At 33.1% G+C, this 23936-nt stretch overlaps 1 protein-coding gene across 5 annotated transcripts in view; it reads left to right on the forward strand.

The window, feature by feature from the left end:
* Positions 1-23936, forward strand: part of LOC140445516 (ATP-binding cassette sub-family C member 4-like) — a 105896-nt gene that overhangs the window by 47069 nt on the left and 34891 nt on the right. For all 5 annotated transcript variants that reach the window (XM_072537594.1, XM_072537592.1, XM_072537591.1 and 2 more), the window contains 5 exons: positions 278-484; positions 4792-5030; positions 5310-5450; positions 9294-9525; positions 19985-20370. In XM_072537594.1, the coding sequence (XP_072393695.1) occupies positions 278-484; positions 4792-5030; positions 5310-5450; positions 9294-9525; positions 19985-20370 (1205 nt within the window). The remainder of the gene's footprint in view (positions 1-277; positions 485-4791; positions 5031-5309; positions 5451-9293; positions 9526-19984; positions 20371-23936) is intronic.

Raw genomic sequence — 23936 nt, forward strand, 5'->3', positions numbered from 1 at the left:
CAAAAGTTTCAAAATTTGAGCATGTAGGAAAAGATTAAATAATAATTTTTTTATCATCCATAACAGAATTCTTTACACTTTTCTCCTACTAATTTTTTCTTTTATCTTGGGTAAGTTGCATCCATTTGTTTCCATTTTCCATCCAGGTAGTTTCCAGTGAAATTTTATTGATAGATTTGAAAGAACTGTTAACCTAAATATTTGTAAGCATTATGTACACTATTTATGTACACTAGATTTTAGTTTCTTACATTAATTATTATATAATTTGTTAAAGGTGAACTTGACATAACCGAAGGTAACATGAGAGTTCGAGGTCAAATATCTTACGCTTCCCAGGAACCGTGGGTATTCGCAGCCACTGTTCGCCAAAACATTCTTTTCGGAGAAGAGTACGACAAAAAGAGATACCATGAAGTTATACAAGCATGCTCTTTAGAGAAAGATTTTGAGCAGTTTCCAAATGGCGATTTAACTCTTGTAGGTAAGAAAATATCCGAAATACTAATATATATATATATATATATATATATATATATATATATATATATATATATATATATTAAACTTAGAGCTAAGATTAATATTATTATAAAAATTAATATTAAACTCACCAGTCTTCCGGGTTGAACCGCGTCGATATCCATTTTGCCGAGCTTTCGACATCCTCTCTGATGTCTTCTTCAGGGCTTCCGAGGTCTCAGTCTCCCGAGCCCCCAGACACTACTACACTCACTAGTCACTTCTAGTTCACTCACTAGTTCACTACTACGACTGGGACCAGGGGACGGTTCATTTATACCGTCGATGGTGACGTGGCCTAGGTGGGGGTTAGGGTGGGGATTGGCGCGAGAGTTGGCGCGAACATTTCCGACAGTGGGATTTTGATTCGAAGATGGAGGGGGCGATATTTTGTTTATGAGAGGTCTCCATGTAGAAGGTAACCGTATGGCGTCATCTCTTTTATTAAGGCAATTTGGTCTTTTTTCTATTTCTATGGCTTCTCGGATAATTCTTGGTTTATAAAAGCGGATGGGGGCTATGGTTCTGGAGTTTTCGAAATCAATTTTGTGACCTGTATGAAGATGGTGTTGACCGAGAGCTGAAATTGAATCGGAATTGCGAACAGAAATGGAATGTTCATAAATCCTATTTTGAATTCTACGATTTGTTTGGCCTATATAGGATCGGGGACAGTCTGCACAAGGAATTTCATAAACTCCGTGCTGTTCGTTTGGAATATTGTCTTTGATTGATCGAACAAGAGATGAAAGTTTTTGTTGGGGGGTAAATATTGTTTTTATTCCTCTTGGTTTAAGAATTTTGTCGATTTTGTCAGTGACACCTTTGATGTAAGGAAGAAACGCTTTCGTATGATAAGGGTCTGAGTCTTTGGATTGAGATTGAATGGGAGATTGATGTCTGTGGATGCTCCTATTGATGTGATTTTCGCGGTAGCCATTTTGGATTAGGGCTTGTTTTAAACAAGAAAGCTCAGCGGATCTACTTGCATCATCGGAAAGGCGTATTGATCTGGATACAAGAGTATTAATGACTGAATTAATTTGTGAAGGTGCGTGGTGAGAGTTGGCATGCAAGTAACGATTGGTATGTGTGGGTTTTCGATAGACAGAGTAATGAAAACCTTGGGATTGGTGTTTCTTTATATATATATATATATATATATATATATATATATATATATATATATATATATATATATATAGTTTGAGTTTAGTTCTTGAACCTTAATATATATTTTTTTAGTGGATTTTCTTGGGCTTAGGTTCATAAAAAATTTGATTTGATACTAAGGCATTTTTATATATTTTTTCGATGTTTCGGCAGGAAATCCATGCCTTTTTCAAGAAGTAATATTGACTAAAAACATTTTATGATAGACATAATACGATTTAAAAGTTAAACTTTTGACTTACCAAGCATGTAAAAATTTGTTACTAACAAGTAGACGTCACAATTAAAATAATATTAAAAACATAGGACATACCCACTAAGTCACTACATGTAAAATATATTTTAGATCTAATGTGTTGTTTATTGAAGTTAGTTTATCGTTTAAACAACCAGTTATTTTAACATCATAGGAGTTCTGAGATTGTCTTTTTATGTGTTTTTAAATTAAGTTAAAATATATTTTGTTCAAATTTTTGACATCTTTTTTATCATTTATTGCATTATTATTTTTTTTTATTTGTATAGACTCTAGAAGCTCTCTCTTTTTCCTGTTGGGTTCACTTTTTAGGATCTTGGTTTTCTCAAAATCAAATTTATGTTTTTTTTCGTTTTCATGTTTTATGAGGGCGGTTGAGTTTTTTTTTGTCATATTTGTGGGAACGTATTCTTGAGTTAAGTAGCTGACTGGTTTGTCCAATATAAACTCCATCACAATTCAAGCAGGGAATTTCATATACAACATGCGATCTTTTTAATAGAGGGGTTTTTGTTTTTAATCTTGTAAAATTCTTTTTCAAAAGATTGTGCCCTTTATGAGCAACCATAATATTATGTTTGGACAGAAGATTTGCAATTTGTTCTGATAATCCTTTTATATAGGGAAGAGACATATAGTTTTTCTTAACCGTGTTGGTTTCATTGTTATTATTGTTATTGTAAAATTTATGCAGTCGCGATTTGAAAGTGTTGTCGATAAGGTGGTGTGGGTATGAATTAAGTGTTAGTGCTGTTTTTGCTTTTTTAATGGCCTGAGGTCTATTAATAGGATCGGATAATCTAATAGCTCTATCGGCGAGTCCGATAACTACTGATTTCTTTTGAGACAGGGGATGATGAGAGTTGAAATTCAGATATCTCGATGACCAGGTTTTTTGGTCAGTATCAGTAGTTATCGGACTCGCCGATAGAGCTATTAGATTATCCGATCCTATTAATAGACCTCAGGCCATTAAAAAAGCAAAAACAGCACTAACACTTAATTCATACCCACACCACCTTATCGACAACACTTTCAAATCGCGACTGCATAAATTTTACAATAACAATAATAACAATGAAACCAACACGGTAAAGAAAAACTATATGTCTCTTCCCTATATAAAAGGATTATCAGAACAAATTGCAAATCTTCTGTCCAAACATAATATTATGGTTGCTCATAAAGGGCACAATCTTTTGAAAAAGAATTTTACAAGATTAAAAACAAAAACCCCTCTATTAAAAAGATCGCATGTTGTATATGAAATTCCCTGCTTGAATTGTGATGGAGTTTATATTGGACAAACCAGTCAGCTACTTAACTCAAGAATACGTTCCCACAAATATGACAAAAAAAACTCAACCGCCCTCACAAAACATGAAAACGAAAAAAAACATAAATTTGATTTTGAGAAAACCAAGATCCCAAAAAGTGAACCCAACAGGAAAAAGAGAGAGCTTCTAGAGTCTATACAAATAAAAAAAAATAATAATGCAATAAATGATAAAAAAGATGTCAAAAATTTGAACAAAATATATTTTAACTTAATTTAAAAACACATAAAAAGACAATCTCAGAACGCCTATGATGTTAAAATAACTGGTTGTTTAAACGATAAACTAACTTCAATAAACAACACATTAGATCTAAAATATATTTTACATGTAGTGACTTAGTGGGTATGTCCTATGTTTTTAATATTATTTTAATTGTGACGTCTACTTGTTAGTAACAAATTTTTACATGCTTGGTAAGTCAAAAGTTTAACTTTTAAATCGTATTATGTCTATTATAAAATGTTTTTTAGTCAATATTACTTCTTGAAAAAGGCATGGATTTCCTGCCGAAACGTCGAAAAAATATATAAAAATGCCTTAGTATCAAATCAAATTTTTTTATGAACCTAAGCCCAAGAAAATCCACTAAATATATATATATATATATATATATATATATATATATATATATATATATATATATAATTATTTATTTTTAAAATTTTTCATAGAGTAAACACTTCAAGTTTTTAATTGCTGGGCAAACTATTTTTAAACTCTATGTAGTTACAGTACGGAATGAATCCTCGGCACACATGTAGCACTCGGTTAATACTTTCATTAAACTGCATCTGCAAAAATGGGAAATTTACCTAACTTCAAAATAGAGAAAGACGTAAGACTGAGTTGCGTCTTGCGATTGGTAAGTTCGTCTTCCCTGAATAAGTAACTGAGGAATTTGACACAGATGCAAAAATACCTGGCAGAATTAAACTGGCCAGAGCAATAGTTATGAAAATGAGAAATGTGTATCAACAAAGAGGCTTAATTTAATGGTATGATACAATTTTGTAAAATGCTTGACTTATCAGTTCTGTTGTATGAAGTTGAGACTTGGACAGTACGAACTATGGTCATGAATCGCGTTGAGGCCTTCGAAATGTGAGTGCTTGGGAGAATTTTTAAAATTCATTAGACGAATCATTTAACCACCGTCGAGAATTACGTCGAATAGGAAGATAAATAGACTGCAGCAAATAGTGAAATGAGTGAAAGCAGTCTTCCTTGGTTACATATTTAGGAAGACTTCACGAGACTTCAGTGAAGCGAATTAAAGCAGTCTTCCTGGGTTACATATTTAGAAGGACTTCACGAGACTTCAGTGAAGCGAATAAAAGCAGTCTTTCTGGGTTACATATTTAGGAATACTTCAAGTACCAATCCAGCATTCAGTAAATAAAAAAGCACATTCAAAGTATTAGAGAGCATCTGTACTTTTCTGTATAATTATTTTTGTAGAGTATGTAGGACATTTATTCAATATGATTACATTCGTTTTAGGTGATAGGGGATCATCTTTAAGTGGTGGTCAGAAGGCTAGAATAAATTTAGCAAGAGCTGTATATAGAGAAGCTGATGTTTATCTCTTGGATGATCCGTTATCAGCTGTGGACATACACGTTTCCAGACATCTATATGAAAAATGCATTAATGGTTATTTGGCAAACAGAACGAGAATTTTAGTTACACATCAAGTACACTATTTGAAGGATGCGGATAATATTATTATTTTAAATAATGTAAGTAATTTTAAATATTTTCTATTATTATATAGGGTGGTAACTTTGCTTGGCTTTGCATGGCATTTTAACAGTAAGGAGTTTTATTGTAAGTCCGCTTTCAACGCCTTGGAAAGAAAATATGAAATTATTAAAAAAAGTGTTCAAAATGCTTTAAATAAGGTAGACCTAAATTAAATGATGAGATAATAAGTGATGAGATTTTTATACATTTTTTACTATTAAGTTAAATTTTGTAGTTAACATGTCCTAAGAGTTACTGGTTTATGATTATTTTAGGGACGTATAGAAGATGAAGGAACCTTTAACTTTTTGGCAAACAGTGACAATGTTTATGCAAAACTTTTAACTGCTGAGCCAGAAAATTTAGAAGAGAGGAAACAAGACAGATCTAAATATTCTAGGCAACTATCAATAAGAGTAAGTGTATCATAAAATTGAGTTAAGTTAAAACAATAATACATTCAATTTTAATACAAATATTAATATAAATCGGGTGCTTAAGAGAAGAAACTTTTTATTTTTATTTTTAGCCAAAAAATTACATTCGTAATAAAAAGTTTTGCTTGTTCTAAATTCCCATGAAATCAAATAAAATTAAAATTTTTCAAAACCTGCCTTATATCGTGGTAAATTTTATCTAAATCTGTATGCATTTCGGTATTAAGTTATATAATATAATAATAATCTTTTTCTAGTTTCATGATTGTTATCGATCGTTGGATATCATGGTGGATACTATATTGGCTATAGTGACTTTGTTGACAGCAGCTCTAAATAGCTATGTAGTCGATTTTTCATACCATTGTCCACGTTTACCTTGGATCTTGCCCAGAAGGGTCATATGTAAAAGTTAATACTTTTCAGAGTGTCTCATAATTTTTCCGAAGTATTCCAGCTTACGTCTCTTTATTATATTGACCAGTTGTGTTGTTTAGTTCAGTTGTCCAAGAACCTCCTCATTTCTAACTCTATCGATCCAGCTTATTCCATCGGTATATCCACATCTCATAAAATACGGATCAAAAAAATTACACCGGATGATACAATGGATATTTCAGAAAGCCATAAATGGAGAACAGCTCCCAAAGGAATGGACGGCGGCATATATGACATCTATATTTAAGAAAGGAGATAGAAAACGATGTGAAAACTACAGAGGAATAAGCGTAATATCATCAATAGGAAGATTATATGGGAAGATACTGCGAGAAAAGATAGAGCAAGCGATAAAAGGCAAAATCGGGGAGGATCAGGCAGGCTTCACGGCAGGAAGATCATGCATAGACCACATATACACACTGGAACAACTGTTGGAAAAGAAAAAAGCAAAAAATAGAGATATACACTTGGCATTTGTGGATCTGAGAAAGGCGTATGACTCTGTACCAAGGTCAGAACTATGGGAGGCAATGTACAAATTAGAAATACAGACGGAACTCATAGAAGCTACAAAAGCTCTGTATAAAGAAAATAAAGTGTCCATTAAAATGGGAACAAGAATCATAGGAGACTTCACCACAACAAAAGGGCTCCTGCAGGGTTGTTCCACATCTCCAACCCTATTCAAAATATACTTAGAGAAAGCCTTGACTACATGGAAAAGAAAATGCGAAGGCATGGGAGTACCGGTACGGAACGAATACCTATATACGTTAAGTTTTGCAGACGATCAAGTAGTGATTGCACAAGACCAAGACGACCTCAGCTACATGACGAAGAAACTACAAGAAGAATATACCAAGGCTGGCCTAGATATTAACCTCGCGAAAACAGAGTACCTATCTACAAGTGAAGAAGACATAGAAGATCTACAGATTGATGACAACGTAACAATCAAAGGAAAGGATAAATTCAAATACCTGGGGTTTATAATCACGAAAAAGGCAACAACAGAGGAAGAAATTACACAAAGATTAGGACAAACAAGAACAGCAATCCGACAACTTAACTCAGTATGGTGGGATAGACACCTAAATATGAAGACAAAAACGCAGATTTATAAAACATTAGTGCAAAGTATTATGACATATGGGGCCGAAAATTGGATCATAAACAAGAAAAACAGCAGTAAGATAATAGCAACAGAGATGGAATGCCTGCGAAGATGCTGCAGAGTAACAAGAATGGATAGGAGAAGTAATGACGAAATAAAGCAAAGAACATCAATAGAAACAGACATACTAACATATATAGAACAAAGAAGACTAAAGTGGTATTGACATGTAAGAAGAGCTAGCGACAGCAGATGGATAAAAAGAATAACCGAATGGAGCCCCATAGGAAGGAGGAAAAGAGGACGACCCCGAAAATCCTGGAGGAACGAAGTAGACGACGCCATGAGTAAGAGAGGACTAAACGATGGAGGATGGAACAACAGAGAGAGATGGAAACGGTTGAGCGAGGGAAGGCAGTGAATACTGTAGAATCCCTAAATATATATATATATCCACATCTCAAAGGATTCCAATAGCCTAACTTGGAGTCCACGCTTCAATTCCATGCAGTAGCACTAGAAAGATACAGCAATATGTTATTCTAACGCGAAGGACAACACTAAGATCGTGGCTGCCAAGTACGTTCCTCATTTTTTACAAAAGTAGCTCTGGCTCGTTCTATTCGGCTTTTAATATCTACGGTTGAATTCGTAGTGATATTACTGCCGAGACTCACGAGTTTTTTTACTCTGTCCAGTATGATATCTCCGACTTTTATACCACCATTATGTATATTATTTTATTGGGTAATTATCATATATTTAGTTTTCTTAACTAGTTTTAATCTATACTTATCACCGGTTTGTTTTATTTTCTTCACTAGATCTTGAAGGTCTTCTCCAGCAATTAGCCAGCACTCAAGTATCTTCGGTATTTTTAATATTGTTCACGGTCACATCATTCATAATACTACCTTCGGTTGTCTCCATTATGAGTTCTTTACATATTACCTTTGAATTAAAGTTGAAGAATGCAGCCTAGTACAGCCGTATAGAGCCTTGTTTTACTCCTATTTTTATATTAATTTTGTTTGTTTTGTTTGTCTAAGTCTTGCTTTCGAAATACCATGTAATAACAGTATTGTCTTTTTGCAAATTTTCCATGCCGTCCTATCGCAGCAAACCTGGATCAACAAAACAATATTTTAGAAGCTTGGTATAAGCTTAAGCTCGAACAATTTATTAACTTCTAATTCTAATATAAGTAAGCATCTTGGAGATCTATGGCACAAAAATTGCGAAATATTTTGTTACAGTTTTTATTCCCAATTTCTTTAAAAGACTTTAGTTTACAGTGACAGTTACTACCAATATGTTTTCCGAATTTATGTATACCAGCAATGGTCAAATAAAGCTCACCCTTAACTCGTTTATTTTTTTGTATCTTCCTTTTCTTTTTCATTGACATTTCAGGAACATCTTCTGACCTATTAGAGACGACTTCAGGAACCTGATTTTCTCCATTAGAGCTAAAGGAATCATCGAAAACAGTATATTTTGAAAGAGGCTGAACTTGGTGGTTATGTTTATTTTTAATTGGCATATAATCTTCGTTCCTGGATATATGGGTGCCATCAAAAAGATCAGTGACACTTTCTGTATCACAAGACATGGTTTTTAACTTTAAAATTATTAATAAACACCGTGAATTATTTAAACAAACAACAGCTTGATGCCAACAACATATTAAATCATAACCTATTTGACTGAGAACTAAGAGCACTGTGCATTAACTAGTTAAGTCCAGGACTTCACCGGTTTATGCAAAGTAACAAAATGAAAGCAACACATTATACACTCTATTATTGATGGTTTTAATCTTATTGAGCTGCTTTATGCACTGGAAGACGTAGAATTTCATACTGTGCATGAATAAACGCTTAACTCATTTTGCCCAAAAAGTGGACTTGCCCGGTTTATACATTGGACATGTAGAAAGCAGACCAATTATTACAATAATATGTTCTGTTCGTTTTGTTTAAAGGGACTAGATGGCGTTACAGTAGGTAACATTTACCTCATTACCATAAGCAATCTTCCAATATTAAGGAATAATGTAAATAACTAAAAATAAATAAGAATAAACAACTATTCGACATAACATTTACCAACTTCAAAACATCTCTACACTGTATTTCTAATTTATTATATATTTTTTTAAATTCATTGGTATTACACTTATTAATATTACAAAAATCATTGACAATTTTTTTTTAATATTCTTTTTATTAAATTCATTAATTACTTGTACAAAACTTTGCTTTCAGAGTCGAAAGGATTCATTGGCAAGTATTGTCAGTGAATTAAGTATTGCAGATACCCTCTTATCGAATGATATCGACTTTGAAGAAGAAGGGGACGAAAAAGAACAAGAGTTTCAAGTCAAAGATCTTCAGGAACAATCATCAAAAGGGACAGTGGGTGGTTCTCTATTGTTTAAATATATGTTGGCAGGTTCTAATACATTTGCTGTTTTAATATGCGTTATATTATATATAGGTAAGAGAAAATATTTTTTTCTAGTGTTTTTAATCTTTTATTTACGGTTTACACACTAATCTACAAAAACCATTAGGTAGAAAACGAAATAGGTAAAGGAATATTATTTCTCAAAAGCAACACAATAACATAAAAGTATATAGGGAAATATAACGAGTCGTGCACAGTGCACACATAGAACTAACTATGGAACTACCAATTCTGCCTGTCACAACCACATTATCTTACAAACACAATATGTTAATCTCAAATAAAATATTTCACAATCTGCAAAACACGTTCTGCCGCCTGGAAATTTTAATCCTTTCTAAAAAAGATTAGGGCTTACGAGTTGACCCTCTCCTTTTTGGAAATTGTAAATATTTTATACCTGTAGACATTATGTACTTATATCATTTGTTGATTAATATGACTACAAAATATTTCTTTGGTTATTAGTCGATCTAAGAGTTCTTGCTTTCTTCATTTAGTATTAGGTAATGGTTCCTTTAATCTCGAATGGTAACTGACATTGTTCATGACTATTACAGAATTGGTCGGTAATAAATTTATCATTTCTCTGAAATATTCTCAAAAACATTAGCAGTCATTTTTTCATGGTAGTCATTCCTAGAATTTTAAATAAAATCTAGCAAGCCTCTATATGCTTCTATAAATGCCTGAGAATCATTTGTAACCAGTATATCTTGCAAAACTTTATTTACAAAATGCCCTTTATTTATCGATATGTCATCTAAGTAACAAATATTTTTGTCTTCTCTCATCAATTTTCGAATTTTCTTTAACCCTGCGTTGGTGTGGTACCTAAAACTTACGTGTCTGGTGTGGTGGGGTGTGACATACTTCATAGCAAAATACGTCTTGGAAAACTCAATACTTGAGTATCTGCATCAAACGTATATACTTTTCATTTGAAATAATGCGTACTATTAAAAAATTTAAAAAAGTATTATCAGCTCAAACAATTTATTGCAAAGTTCAAAAATAGCAGAAATACAACTTAAAATCGTTACATTTTTCTGAACTGAAAAAAAACTAAAGACTTCTGAACACAAAACACAACACAATTTTAAACATTATAAAGAATATACATACATCAACAAAAGTTACATCATTTACTGACTTTCCTTGTTGACGCAAGTATCGCATTTGAAACATGCGTATTCTAAACAAACAAAATGTCTGCAATCATAACATACGTAACGACTTTTTCTGTCTCTTGTTCTGGGACACACTACACATCTACCTTGTACTTTTTGACGTTTAGACAACGGTTCATCACAATCTGCAGTCTTATAGCCCGGTGTCTCACGCAGTTTTCTTAGCAACCGAGGATTCTGTTATCTTTCTTTCATATAATCTGCTATCAGTGACAAACTAAGATATTTCAAATATTTTCGTCGCTTTAGTGTATAGTCTTTATTGTTGATCTTATGGATTACTTGGGAATTAATTCCACACATATTCAAGAGCGCATAGAATACCGTCAATGGCCACTCTCTTCTCTTTCGGGAAACGTCGTATGTACCTGATAACTGGTCAACGGTGTCAACCTCTCCTTTACTAACATTGCAGAATGTGACTATTTCTGGCTTCCTAGCGTTTCCCGTAGATGAGTCTATTCTGTCATCATGGTGTAGTGTTGATAACAACAGAACATTTTTGTTTTTCTTTGTAATATAGGGACTAAAGTTATATTTTTTTGGAAACCAAAAAGTGTAGAATACTGTTCTCGATTTTTTATGTTGACCATTGTGGAAGGAATTTGCTTCTTGTTCTTTCGGGAAGTATCCACAGATGTTAATTGGCGGTCTTCAAGAAGTTGTTGCGTTAATGGATAATTAGTGAACCAATTATCGAATGTGATATTTCGTTTGCTGCCAGACACTGGTGAAATCAATCGTAAAACTACATCTGTAGGCTTCGTACTCAGTTTAAAAGGGCCATCCGGTTCAGAACCACAATAAGTTTCCAAGTTTGTAGTATAATAACATCTTGAATCGAGTAAGGCAAAGATTTTGATTCCATATCGAGCCGGGTTATTTGGAATGTATTGCCGAAAAGGGCACCTGCCACGAAATGCCTCCAATTTTTCATCAACCGTGAGATACATGCCAGGGGTATAGGCAGACTGAAAATTGTCAACTACTCTTTCTAAAACACCTCTAATTGGGGCTAATTTATCGATTTTGATTCAATGTACGCATGTAGCTTCATTGTCAAACCGCAAGCACCTTAGCAGAAATTGAAAGCGTTTTAGAGACATAGTTTTCTTGAATATTGGCATTTTTGTGCCGTCATTTGCCCAGAAATCTTCAAGCTTTCACCGAGACAATAGATGAATTCCTTCTAAATAAAGTAATTTAAATACAGCCTTGATTTCTTGCTCGGAGGTCACTTTTACTACGTATTGGTGATCATCGTTGTAACGTTCACTTACTAAATTGATTTTCTCATTAGTATGTTTTACAATAGCATCAATGAGTATGTAATTCATGAAAAGCTTCCAACAATAAATTGCAGATTTATCTTCTTTAGCGTGTCGTTTCACGCTAGGCAATTGAGAAATTATATTTTCGGCTCCAGTGCAAACCAATAGTAGTTCTACCTTTTTAGCCCATTTAGTCACTTTTATCTCTGCCCCAATAATCTCTAGAAAATGTACTCACATGATCTCCATTCTCTTGTTCACTTTCATCTTCGTCACCATCTTGTTCTGTGTATGTGTCATGAGAGCTTTCACTAACATTGTCGAGCTGCACTTCGTATTCGGAATCAAGAATAGCCTCATCTTCATCACTTTGTACCTCTTCCCAGAATATTAACAACCTTGCTTGCTCTTGTTCATAACTACACATATTCATAACAAATTGTGAGCGCAACAACCAGAGTAAAAAACAAAAAAATCAAGTTCGGAAAAAATGTACAGGCATCAACAATGATTAACTGACTGACGCCAGAGGTGTGGTGGGGTGTGACATACCCCATCGGTATATTCTGACATCTATGTAAGTGGGTATTGAAGAAATTATGAAAATAACAATGCTACTCGATAGAGTGATGTTATAGTAACAGCTACTAAACAATAGAGGGCGGTAAGATAATGTTTTTGAGAGAAATTCCATTTTTTGCATGTGTGAGGTGCCCCCATCACACTAACGCAGGGTTAAATTACCTCCTCCAACAAATAATTTCTTCGTTTTCTATGAGCGCAGATTTTTTATTGTTATTCTCATAAAGGAATCTTTTCGTTTTTAATGTTTGACAAAGATTCGTCTTCATCAATATCTACTAAAAGTTTATCCAAACTAGGAATCTTTTTTTGCTTGTTTCATAGTAACGACTATATGAATGGGTTTTCTCTCAGTTGACGTTTTAGGTGCTTCTGTATTACTTCCACCCTTTCGTTGCTTTACAAGTCTATAAATAGTTGCTTCTTTAACTCCGGGTATATCCAAACACTTGAAAACATTACTCCGAATAGTACTTGTAATATGTTTATGTACAAAAACATCATGCACATTTAGGTCCATTCGCTTAGTTCGGGTATATTTCGACAGATTGATAGCTGTAAACTTACAACAAAAGATCCTATTTCACAGTTTTAACAGCTTAACCCTTTAACGCACAGTATTTTTTTTTATTTTGTCTATTATGATCGATTTGATGACTTAGGGATACCTTTCCAAACACTTAAAAAATATTTAAAAAAATTATTTTTGATTTATTTATGATTTAAAGGGTGGTCGGATTAGGAACCACTGACCGTTTATGTACTTGAAGTGAAGGAAATGTTGGATGGTATCAATAAAGGACCAGTTATTTTAAAAACAAAATAGATTTATTTTTTATGAAATGGTTCAAAACATGATAAACATAGTCCTACACTACATTGTTTACATTCAATTTTTGTTCTCTTTACATTTTTTTAGTGCTACACAAAGCACATCGCTGTTTTGTTCCTGGTGTTGGCATATGCTTATCTACATCATATTTTCGAATTATATTTAGTACAGATAATTTGCGCCCGTCGATTTTATTTATTTTATCTTTACCATAATTTGACAAAGGACCTTTTATTTTGCGCCCCGTATAGTCACCTATTAATTCATTGACTAATATGTTGCGAAATGATGGATGAGTCATTGGTTTTGCATTGTTGTTATTTTGAAGAACATTGCATCGATACAAAATGTAACTATTTACAATAGCAACATCAATATGAAAATAGAAGAGCTTCATCCATCATCGACGACTTTTCCATTGAATTGAATAAGTAGACATATACTGGTCGAACCTGTCTACACCTCCCATGCAAATATTATAGTCATATACTACTTAGGGACAAGGAATTTTTTCTTTCTCACCTTTAATATTGGTTTGTTCGACTGTAGTTTTTGATGAGGGATCGTAAAAATTACTAGCAAGTAGTACATCTTTTTGGCCGCGATCTTTCCATTTGCAAATGGATAAATCATCATTTGTGCAATAACCGTACTCTTTCCTTTTGAGAGATTTATCAGCTACTAGATGTTGTTTGGGATAGTGCTTTTTATTTTGACGCAAGGTTCCACAAGCAAAAGTATCCGCGTCTAGCAATTTACGCAACAAAGGAAAAATATTAAAAAAATTATCAAAATACAAGCAGTAACCTTTACCCTGAAACGGTTGTGACATTTGCAGAATAGTTTTATCACCAAGACCCCACTTATGATTGGTAATAGGTTCCTTACCTTCATAAATTTTAAATCCTAAATTATTCCCTGTTACGGAACAAGCCCTTACCCATATTTTAACACCTCTCTTGATAGGTTTTTGGGGCATGTATTGTTTCATGGACGTGCAGGTGCACCCTTTGAATCCGACCATACTTTCATCAATTGCAATAGGACGAGAAGGCATAAAAGAATTTAAAAATAAGTTGTTAAGAATATTAGTCAGGGGACGAATTTTGTACAGTTTATCAAAATTGGAACTCTCACGTGGAGCCATGTTTTCATTGTCATTCAAGTGTAAATGTCTAAGAATGTGTAGAAATCTCTTTTGTGTCATGACTTTACTAATCCGGTTTACGTGAAAATTCGCTTCTGTTGACCAGTATAATCTTACACCAGGTAATTGATTGAATCCAATGATTATCAAAATGCCTAAAAACGCCTTTAGCGCATCTGTATTCAAATCTAAATTTACGTACTTATTCTCCTTTTTGATTTGCGTACTTATTCGATTCTCCGATAATATTATCTAATACAGTTTTTTTTTAAAAATTACAAAAATATTGAATAGGTTTTTCTAAATTTTCGGGTACAATGCGTAATGTGTTTTCGTTAAAATTAAAACTATTGTATGTTTTGCTATTTTGTTCATTACCTTCATCATTTTGTTCGTCCTCTCCATTATCTCCTCCACATTGCTGGTCAAACTCGCTTTCCTCAATTTGCTGCTCACTCGTAATGCTCCTGTCATTAGATTGTTCTAATTCAGATGCAATATCAGGAACGTAGTCCGGATTCTCGACAGAATCATCCGAGTCATAAATTATTTTCGACGTCTTTAGTCTTACAGACAGTCTTTGCATAGATGATATTCCTCTTGACGTTGAAGCACCATCGATTGAAAACGATGTAGGTAAAACATCTTCTGCGTCACTGTCTCCGCCAAAATCTGAATTATATGCCAAATTTATGTCCTCTTCGTTGTTTTCGAAAAACATATTTTCAATCTCATCTGAAGTTTTCTAACTCCCTAAAGGGCCACTGTTTTCTAGCCATGCTAACTGAAACAATTACGAATTAATAGTACCGCAATATACTAGACTAGTGTCACTTATCGAAGAATTATCGATAAATATTATATCGCTTTTACCATCATACTTTGTGTGTAAAAGAAGTAAAATGAACTTTCTTCCGTAACTGTTCGTATCCGACAACTTGAAAAATGAAAATAATACTATTGTCCCAAGTCACATTTTCGCCTACTACTAGCCCTTGTAGCCCTTATTTTTGTACATAATGTAGGATGATGATAAAGATCACATAAGTTTATCAATCAAAAGTTTCACTAGTCACCGGTCAATATTTTAAATTAACGATAAAAAATTGGAAAACTGTCGTATGGGCTCTTTGATCTGATTATAATGTTAATAACATCTGAGCGGTAATTTCTTCATACACATTTTAACCGTTTGTAGAGCATGACTCTTGTATTAACGATTTATAACAAAAAATAATCAATTTTTTATATTTTTTGTTTAAAAACAAGAGGCTGAAAAAATTAGCTTTTAGGTTAGAAACGTAAATTACAAATTTCGTGTAACTTATTCGAATTGTACAGAAAAATTTGCGTGTTTAAAATATCAGTACTTACTTTATATTGTGTTAGCTTCACAAAGCAATAAAGTTTGTTTATTTGTTCAATGTTTTTTGGCGTAAAATAAAAAAACTTGTGAAGTGCGTCAACCTGGTACAAAACTAAGGTACATAAAAACATTTATGGTCCATACCGGGACCATTGATTACAGTTTGCCGCGAAGTTCGTACGCATGATCCTGAAGCGGTCCCAACGAGAACCAGAGAACTTTTAAGAGAACAAACGGTATGTTGCGGTGTATAGTACGTGGGGATTCGAAATATTGTGCGCGTTTCGGAGGCAGCGGCGGCCGGCCAGGTGAAGTAGGTGAAGGTGAGGTTCACCAAAAAAATATAATTAAATTGAGACAAATAAATAAAAAATGAAAACAACATTACTATATCTAAATTCTGAAATCAATTATTTATTCTCTTTTAATTAATCTAAAAATTAAAAAAGACAACTAGCTTTATTAGTGGTACGTACTTGACGGTCAAGTTCTGACTTGTGTTACTAGCGGTGTATATTAGGATTCAGGAAGAGGTGAATATAATTTTTGAAATGCAAAATCCATCTGCATCAGCATTCACGGTTGCCATGGCAACGTGACGTCAGCCTATCCTTAGTGATAGCTGAGAAAACTGGTACGTGTAGTTCCGCTTAAAAATATATTATTCGTCTTCACCCACTGTTGGATGTGTATTTGGTATTCCTATTTTTCGGAAGTTTCTCTAAGCGACAATATTTTGAAATTTAGTCCATTGTATAGATATTTTTATATAGTATAGTGTATAGTATAGTATTTATTAGTTTAGTTTAGTCACAATATTAATTTTATTTGTTTAGTGCAGTTTATTAATACATTTTTCTGTGGATTTCGGATATAAAATGTTCTCGTGGATTTCGTTTGGACAAAAATAATTTTAGAGAGACATGAATCCAATTAATGACTTCTTCTTCTTCTTCCTATGCCGTCTCCATTAACGGAGGTTGGCGACCACATTTCTAAAAATTTTTATGTCTTTTGCAACGTGGAATAAATCGTCTACAGTCATGTTTGTCCAGTCTCAAATATTTCGCAGCCATGATTTCCTCTTTCTACCTATTCCCTTTTTGCCATCGACTCTACCCTGCATGATGACCTGCAGAAGACTATATTAAATGGTGGCTAAATTAATGACTTAGTATGTAATATATTAGAGACTCCATTTAGGCATTGGAAAAATGAAGATAAAAGGGATGTTCTTTTACATTGTCGACCAACCAGTATTTTAAACATCTGCGTCCGATCCAGAGTGGTCGGCTGCAATCAGCATCTGACTTAGAGTGGGCGGCTGAATCGAAACTCACCAACCCCAGGCGTGGTGTTTTAATCGCCAAAAAACCCTCAATTAAATGTCGAGGTTCAGAACTAAAATACCCCAGGCAAGCAGAACTGAACAAGAAAAACTGTTTTCAAGTTATTAGGGCCATAAACTCTAAACATTTTTTTTAAAGTAGGTACCAAAACTCCTTTTGGCTCCGGCAAGCTTTCCTCATCTTCACTACTTTTTTAGGCCACGAGCCGCCGCTGTTCGGAGGTGGTTCTAATAGGAATCGCCAAGTGTTAAAGGGTTAAATAAACTTTTATTATAGACTCTTTTATTGAAAAAAGAAGAATTATTACAAATAGTACAAGTATAGTACTAAACCCATAACATTTTGGGTAGTATATATTTAAAAAATATATGTCAGTTAAAACTTAATATATTTTAGTAAATATTTGAATGAATCACGCTGTTTATTAAATATAGTTCTATTGTTGTTCTGCAGGTCATGAATACCTAGCATAACTGAATGAATTGTTGGATATTACTAATATTTGCTTTGTTTGTTGTAGTACCATGTATTTGTTTTGCTAAATCATCTTTGCATATAGCATTTTTCATATAAAAATGCTTGCACGTCATTCAAGATTTACGTCGTCAGAACCCCATAGCGTTGCCAAAATATCAGAATAGTTAGTAAGTGAGGAATTGTTAAAATGTCAACTATTATATTAACAGTAAATACACTTAGTTGTAAGACTACTGCAACACACTAAAATCCATTAGAAAACATTTTAATACAAAATTACATATTCTAAATTTTAAACTTACCTTCTTTAGGGCTTTAATTGTAAAAACGTCCCATCATTATTTCTTGTTCAAAATAATCTATCTTATATGAAAGCTTATTAGCTTTCTACAGACCATTTATTTGTTTTTTCATAGCACAATCACAATACACAACAATAATTAGTTTATAAAGCTATTAATCTAAATTGAATATGTATTTATAAATACAATTTATTAATATATATTATATTATTATCAAATTGTGCAAGAAATCAAAACATAAACAAAATTCTTACTCTAAAAACGCGGCAATACTTTATACACTTTTGCCACACGCTCAACTGTCAATAAAATTTGAAGTATTCGTGTATCAGTTGCGTACAATTGTCTAATTTATTTAATTAAAATTATTATTTTTTGGAATACTAGACTTAAAGAGTTATTTCGTAAAACTTATAAAACTATACCTATAAAACTTGTATTAATAATAATAACAAATGTTTTTGGTTATTTAATCAATATAATTCTAAAATTTCCAATATAATGATGATTTTATTTTTCTGATTATTACACCATGTTGACGCCTATGAAAGATCAAGCAGTTCCGTATGGGTTTCGTATTATTACCTGTGTTAGGAAAATTTTAACTCTAAGGTTGACATTCTGGAAATTTTAAATATAATTGACATCACTTTATATAAATTGTGACGTGAAAGCATTTTTATATGAAAAATGCTATAGGGAAGTATACTTATTTTGTAGGTATAAAGTTCTATTTTATTTACGTTTGTTTAACATAAATATTGGCTATGAGTACGTATGCTTAGTTGTATAGTAATTTCTAGTCACTTCTAGTCTGTCAAAAAGTAACTAACTTCACGAAAAAATTACTAAATTCAGTACAAAGTTAGGACTGGAAATAGCGAATCGACTATAACACTAAATTTTTCATTGACAGGGTTAAATGACACTTTAATTTCACATGAGTAAACTTAGACGTTTGTGACATTTTTACTATACAAGTTCATTTATTAATATCGCTTTATTTAATTCTAAAAAAGCCTGGATTTGGCTTCATGGAATTATCACAATTTAGAAGAGTACACATCACCAGCAGATGCCCCAGACTTCAAAGATTGTATATATTTCTTTATTTTCTTCATAACATTGCTTCTCAAATTATTGATCTTTTTCACAACCACTGTTTTGTCCGCATCTGTCTCAATTTTTCTATAAGCAATTTATAAGCAGCTTTTTTTTATCTCGATTATGGTAATGTTTTTGATTTTCCAAAGACATGGATGAATTCTATAAATTTCGATAAATACTTCAAGCGTTTTTTTAGTTGAATCTGGTGGCACCACTTTCTAGGGTTGAATAAGAGTGGTGTGGAAATACGATACGAACGACAAGACGACCGTCCCAGAGAAACACTAAACAACAACTGACGAAAAAAATAATTGATTTTTGATTTTGTTCCGGTGTCTATTCCATCCATCGAGCAAAAAGACAATTTTGCTCGATGATTCCATCACACGTTCTGCTATACCTGTGCAGACATGGTAGACCGTAGTCAGTATGGCGTGCATAATGTTTGACGTTTGTACTTTTACTCTGAAAATTGTTTTCAGAAAAAGATTATTATAAAAAATTCTGCGAAACTGTATAACCTAAGTTAATTGATATTGTTATTCAAGCCATCAAATTTTTTGCATTATTCTGGTTTTCTTGCCGCCAATAAAGATTTAATCTTAGATGTACATATTTTTATAATGTGTCTTAGTTACTGCTTTCAATGTTTCTTCCATTCGCTATAGGTTATTTTCGTTATCCGATATCAGAATTACGCCGGCTACATAATAAAGGATATTTTATTCGTTTTCTGCCAACTTTATATCCTTCCTATTAATTGTATTACTGTTATTTTTTGTTTTTCTATTATTTTATTGATATTATTTGCACTAACAATATTTTTTAACTTAGTTACTTAAATTATAATTAAAATTAATTTACAGGAACTCAATTAGCTGCTAGTGGGGTGGATTATTGGGTAAGCTTTTGGGTAAATGTTGAAGAATTCAGAAACTCGACTGAGTCTCTTAAGGCTACTTCACCTGCGTTCATTATTCCGTCCATTGAATTGACAACAAATAATTGCCTTTACATATATGCGGTCCTTTTAGGAGCTCTTTTTGTTCTTGCTATGACAAGATCTTTCTTCTTCTATAAACTCGCCATGTGGAGCTCCAAAAAACTTCATGCGACAATTTTTGATAATATTATTACTGCTACAATGAGATTCTTTGATACCAATCCAGGAGGAAGAATTCTCAACAGGTTTTCTAAAGATATGGGATGTGTTGATGAATTACTACCGAAAGCAATATTGGATTCTTCACAGGTAAGAATTATTATATTAGGAATATATAACTTTTATTCATTTTAAAAGTTTATTGTAGAACCGTTACTACTAATACTCTACTGGTATATGTGTTAAACCCACAGGAAATAACCTTTTTTTAATTAAGATAATTTTTAAACTTATAATGTGTTCAGTAATAACTACAAAACGAATAATATGCATGAAAAACAGATCAAAATCAATGCTTATTTTCGGAAAGTAAAATCGCAAATCTATTTCGAAAGTTTCGAAAAATTATTAAATTGGGAAAAAAAGCGAAAGAGAAAAAAAAAATAGGCGAATAAGAAGAATTAATAGCAATACACACAGAACAAGAAATAAATAATATTGAGCCAAAAAGAACGGAGGTAGCAGATTCGACAGTGGAGCGGAATTGATGAAGAAGCTCTAACCAAAGAAAACTTCCAGGCCGAGCCGAAGAAAAATCCAGATCTAGAACTAATCCGTGAGCAAAAGAAAGATCCAGATCTAAAGATAGTTCGTGGATGGCTAAACAACGGAGCTAGGCCACAGTGGCAGGATATTCCCAAATATGGGCAAGAGTGGGCCACCTGTTTGCGAGATGACGCCGTCTCGCCAGACTCCGTGAGGGATATTACTAATTTAATTGTCGGAAAGATGTAAGAAAATGGAGCAATCAACATGACCAGTGCGCATTCGAAAAGGTACTCAAAACGATGAAAAAAAAGATGAGAAACACATTGATATTTTAGTGACACTCTTTAACCAAATTTATATTACCAAAAGAGTGGTTAACGTCGATTTTTATTTGTCACCACAAAAAGAAAAACGCAAGAGAATGCAACGAAACGCACCATTAGCTTGAGTTACTACTTAAAGTAAAGTACTTAGTCTCGTGTGCTAAAGTTACTACTTAAAGTCATCCATAACCGAATATATCACAAACTAGACATAGACGTTAATGATACACAATTTGGTTTTTGCAGAGGCCTAGGAACGCGTGAAACTCTTTTTTAACTTAATATACTAATACAAAGATGCCTGAACGTTAATCAAGATATATACGCATGTTTTATTGACTATAATAAAGCATTCTATAAATTATGAGATAAATTAATGAATGTCCTGAAATAAAAGAAGATTGACTACAACGATCTCAGGATCATATTAAATTTATACTATAAACAGCGAGCACTAGAGATAATCCACATCTCTAGTGTAAGGAATAGACGTGTGTAAATTCTGCTCCATAATAATTTTAATTTTTGGTTATTGTGAGTCGATAATTTTGCTGATTTTGCGTGCAGTGTGTAATAGAAGAATAAAAAAAAATCGGTTGCCTGTAAAGTCGGTTTTACGGGCGAAGATTTTACGTGACAACGTCTTTTTTAATTTTAAAGAATCAATTTTAAAATCAAAACACTTATTCAGATCGAAGGTTCAAATTTTTGCTAAATAAATTTGAAATTAATTAAAATTTGTAATTGTAAATGGTAAAGTTGAAAATTAAAACATTTACTAAAATTGAAATTTGAAATTCTTGCTAAACACAGTTAAATTCTAACTCCGCGCATGGTGATTGGTCGGTTTAGTTCGTTTGTTTGGTCGCCCTGTTTTGACAGGTTAGAGGTTATAATTTGTTATTTTAAATGTTTGACTAGCAATACGCGCTGTTTCTTCTCAATCGACTGAATTACGATTGATTGCAGAGTGATTTAAACTAATAATTTACTTAACACTATCAACATTTGTCAATAGTATGACATAACCTATAAACTCAGTTTCTCAACTTTTGTGTCAATCTAACAATTAATCAATCAATCATAGTTTACGATAATGAAATATTAGTGTACAATTATTTACCTTTATTGTTGTAGTTGTTGTAAATGACGAATCTAAGCACTCCACATTTTCACTACAGACACAGCTGACGATACTTTAACCACACGTGTGAACTTGTATTATGACGCTTTCTCGGTTTTCCAACGCCAAGAACGCTCGAGAAAGACAGAGACACAAGCACGCACCGATTCAACGCGCCTAATTCTCTAGTGCTGCGCGCGCAGTGGACCGATCATGTTTGAGTGGGAGAGAGACGCAAGGCATTCGCCGGTCCGGCGGGCCTCTCTCTCGTTCGGTGACTCATCGTAACAGACGTGAGCGGGCGTTACACTTTTTCATGAGTGACTCCGAGCCACAACCTAATTTAAGACGTTGTCACGTCAAAAGTGTTAATATTAATTATAGCAAAGACATTGGAAGAGAGGTAAGTGCATAACCTCGATAAATTTAGGAAGGCGAAGGAAATTTTATTTACTCTCAACACAAAAAACTAAAAACAAAACCGGCCCAGGTAATTAACGCTATATCAGTTTTAAAAGCTAGAGGTGGGCGTTGCCACATCAAACCGTTCCAAAGTAACTGACAATTATTTTAATTAAAAATTAATTTATTCAGGAAGAAAACGTGAAAATAAATTACTACAAGCTACTGCTTGAGAGAACCATCTTCCTTCGACGCGTTGAGTGGGGAGGTTGGCTCTATCGCGAGTAGTAGCAGTAGAAATATGGATTCAGATGATAATACATCCGATGACAATCGGAAAAGAAATAGAGAAGAAGAGGGACTGTTATTTGGTCCCAGTAAAAAAGTAAAAAGAAGTCCAGTTAAAAGTTACAAAGATGATAATAAAATAGATCAAATACTAAATATGGTAAAAAATTTAACAATAGAGTTACAAGAATTAAAAACTGATATAAAAGAAGTAAAAACGTAACAAAAACAATACAGAGAAGAAATGAGGGAACTCAAAACTGAACTAGCAGAACTAAAACAAGAGAATAGTGAAATCTGGAAAGAAAATGAACAAATCAAAAAGGATCTGAATGAAACGAAAGGACGCCTTGAAAGGCTGGATAGAATAAGAAAAGAAAATAATGTGATAATACAGGGAATGACAATAGAAACTGGAGATAGAAGAATACTAAAACAAGTAATAGGAAATTTTATGACAAAAGAGCTAAATATTACCGTAAATATAGAAGAAGCAGTGAAACTAGGAGATAAAACATGTTTAGTCAGTCTGCCAAACAAAGAAGAAAAAACAAAAATTATGGAAAACAAAAGTAAACTTAAAGAAGTGAAAAAAGAAAAAATACATATAAACAATGATCTAACGACAGAGGAATTACAAATACAGAAGGAAATACGAAGAATAGCAAAAGATGAAACAAAGAATGGTAAACGTGTCCAAATTAAAGCCAACAAACTTATAATAGATGGTCTAGAAAGGAGATGGAATAGAAACACCAACCAGCTGGAGGACAATCATGGAGGTGGTTCAAAAAACTAGCAAGGGATGAGACGATGCATTATTCGTTGACGGACGAGGCAAAGAAACAGAAAATTACTGCAGATAAACCCGGGTACAACAAAAGTGAAATAAAGAAAGATAGACCAGAAAACAAAAATAAAGGACGAAGACAACAGAACAAAAAAAATAAAGAGTTGAAAATAAGCACATGGAACATAAGAACTATGCTAGCTCCAGGAAAAATGCTAGAAATAGGAAAAGAACTCAAAAA

Source organism: Diabrotica undecimpunctata, chromosome 7, assembly GCF_040954645.1.
Source record: "Diabrotica undecimpunctata isolate CICGRU chromosome 7, icDiaUnde3, whole genome shotgun sequence".
Classification (NCBI taxonomy): Eukaryota; Metazoa; Arthropoda; class Insecta; order Coleoptera; family Chrysomelidae; genus Diabrotica; species Diabrotica undecimpunctata.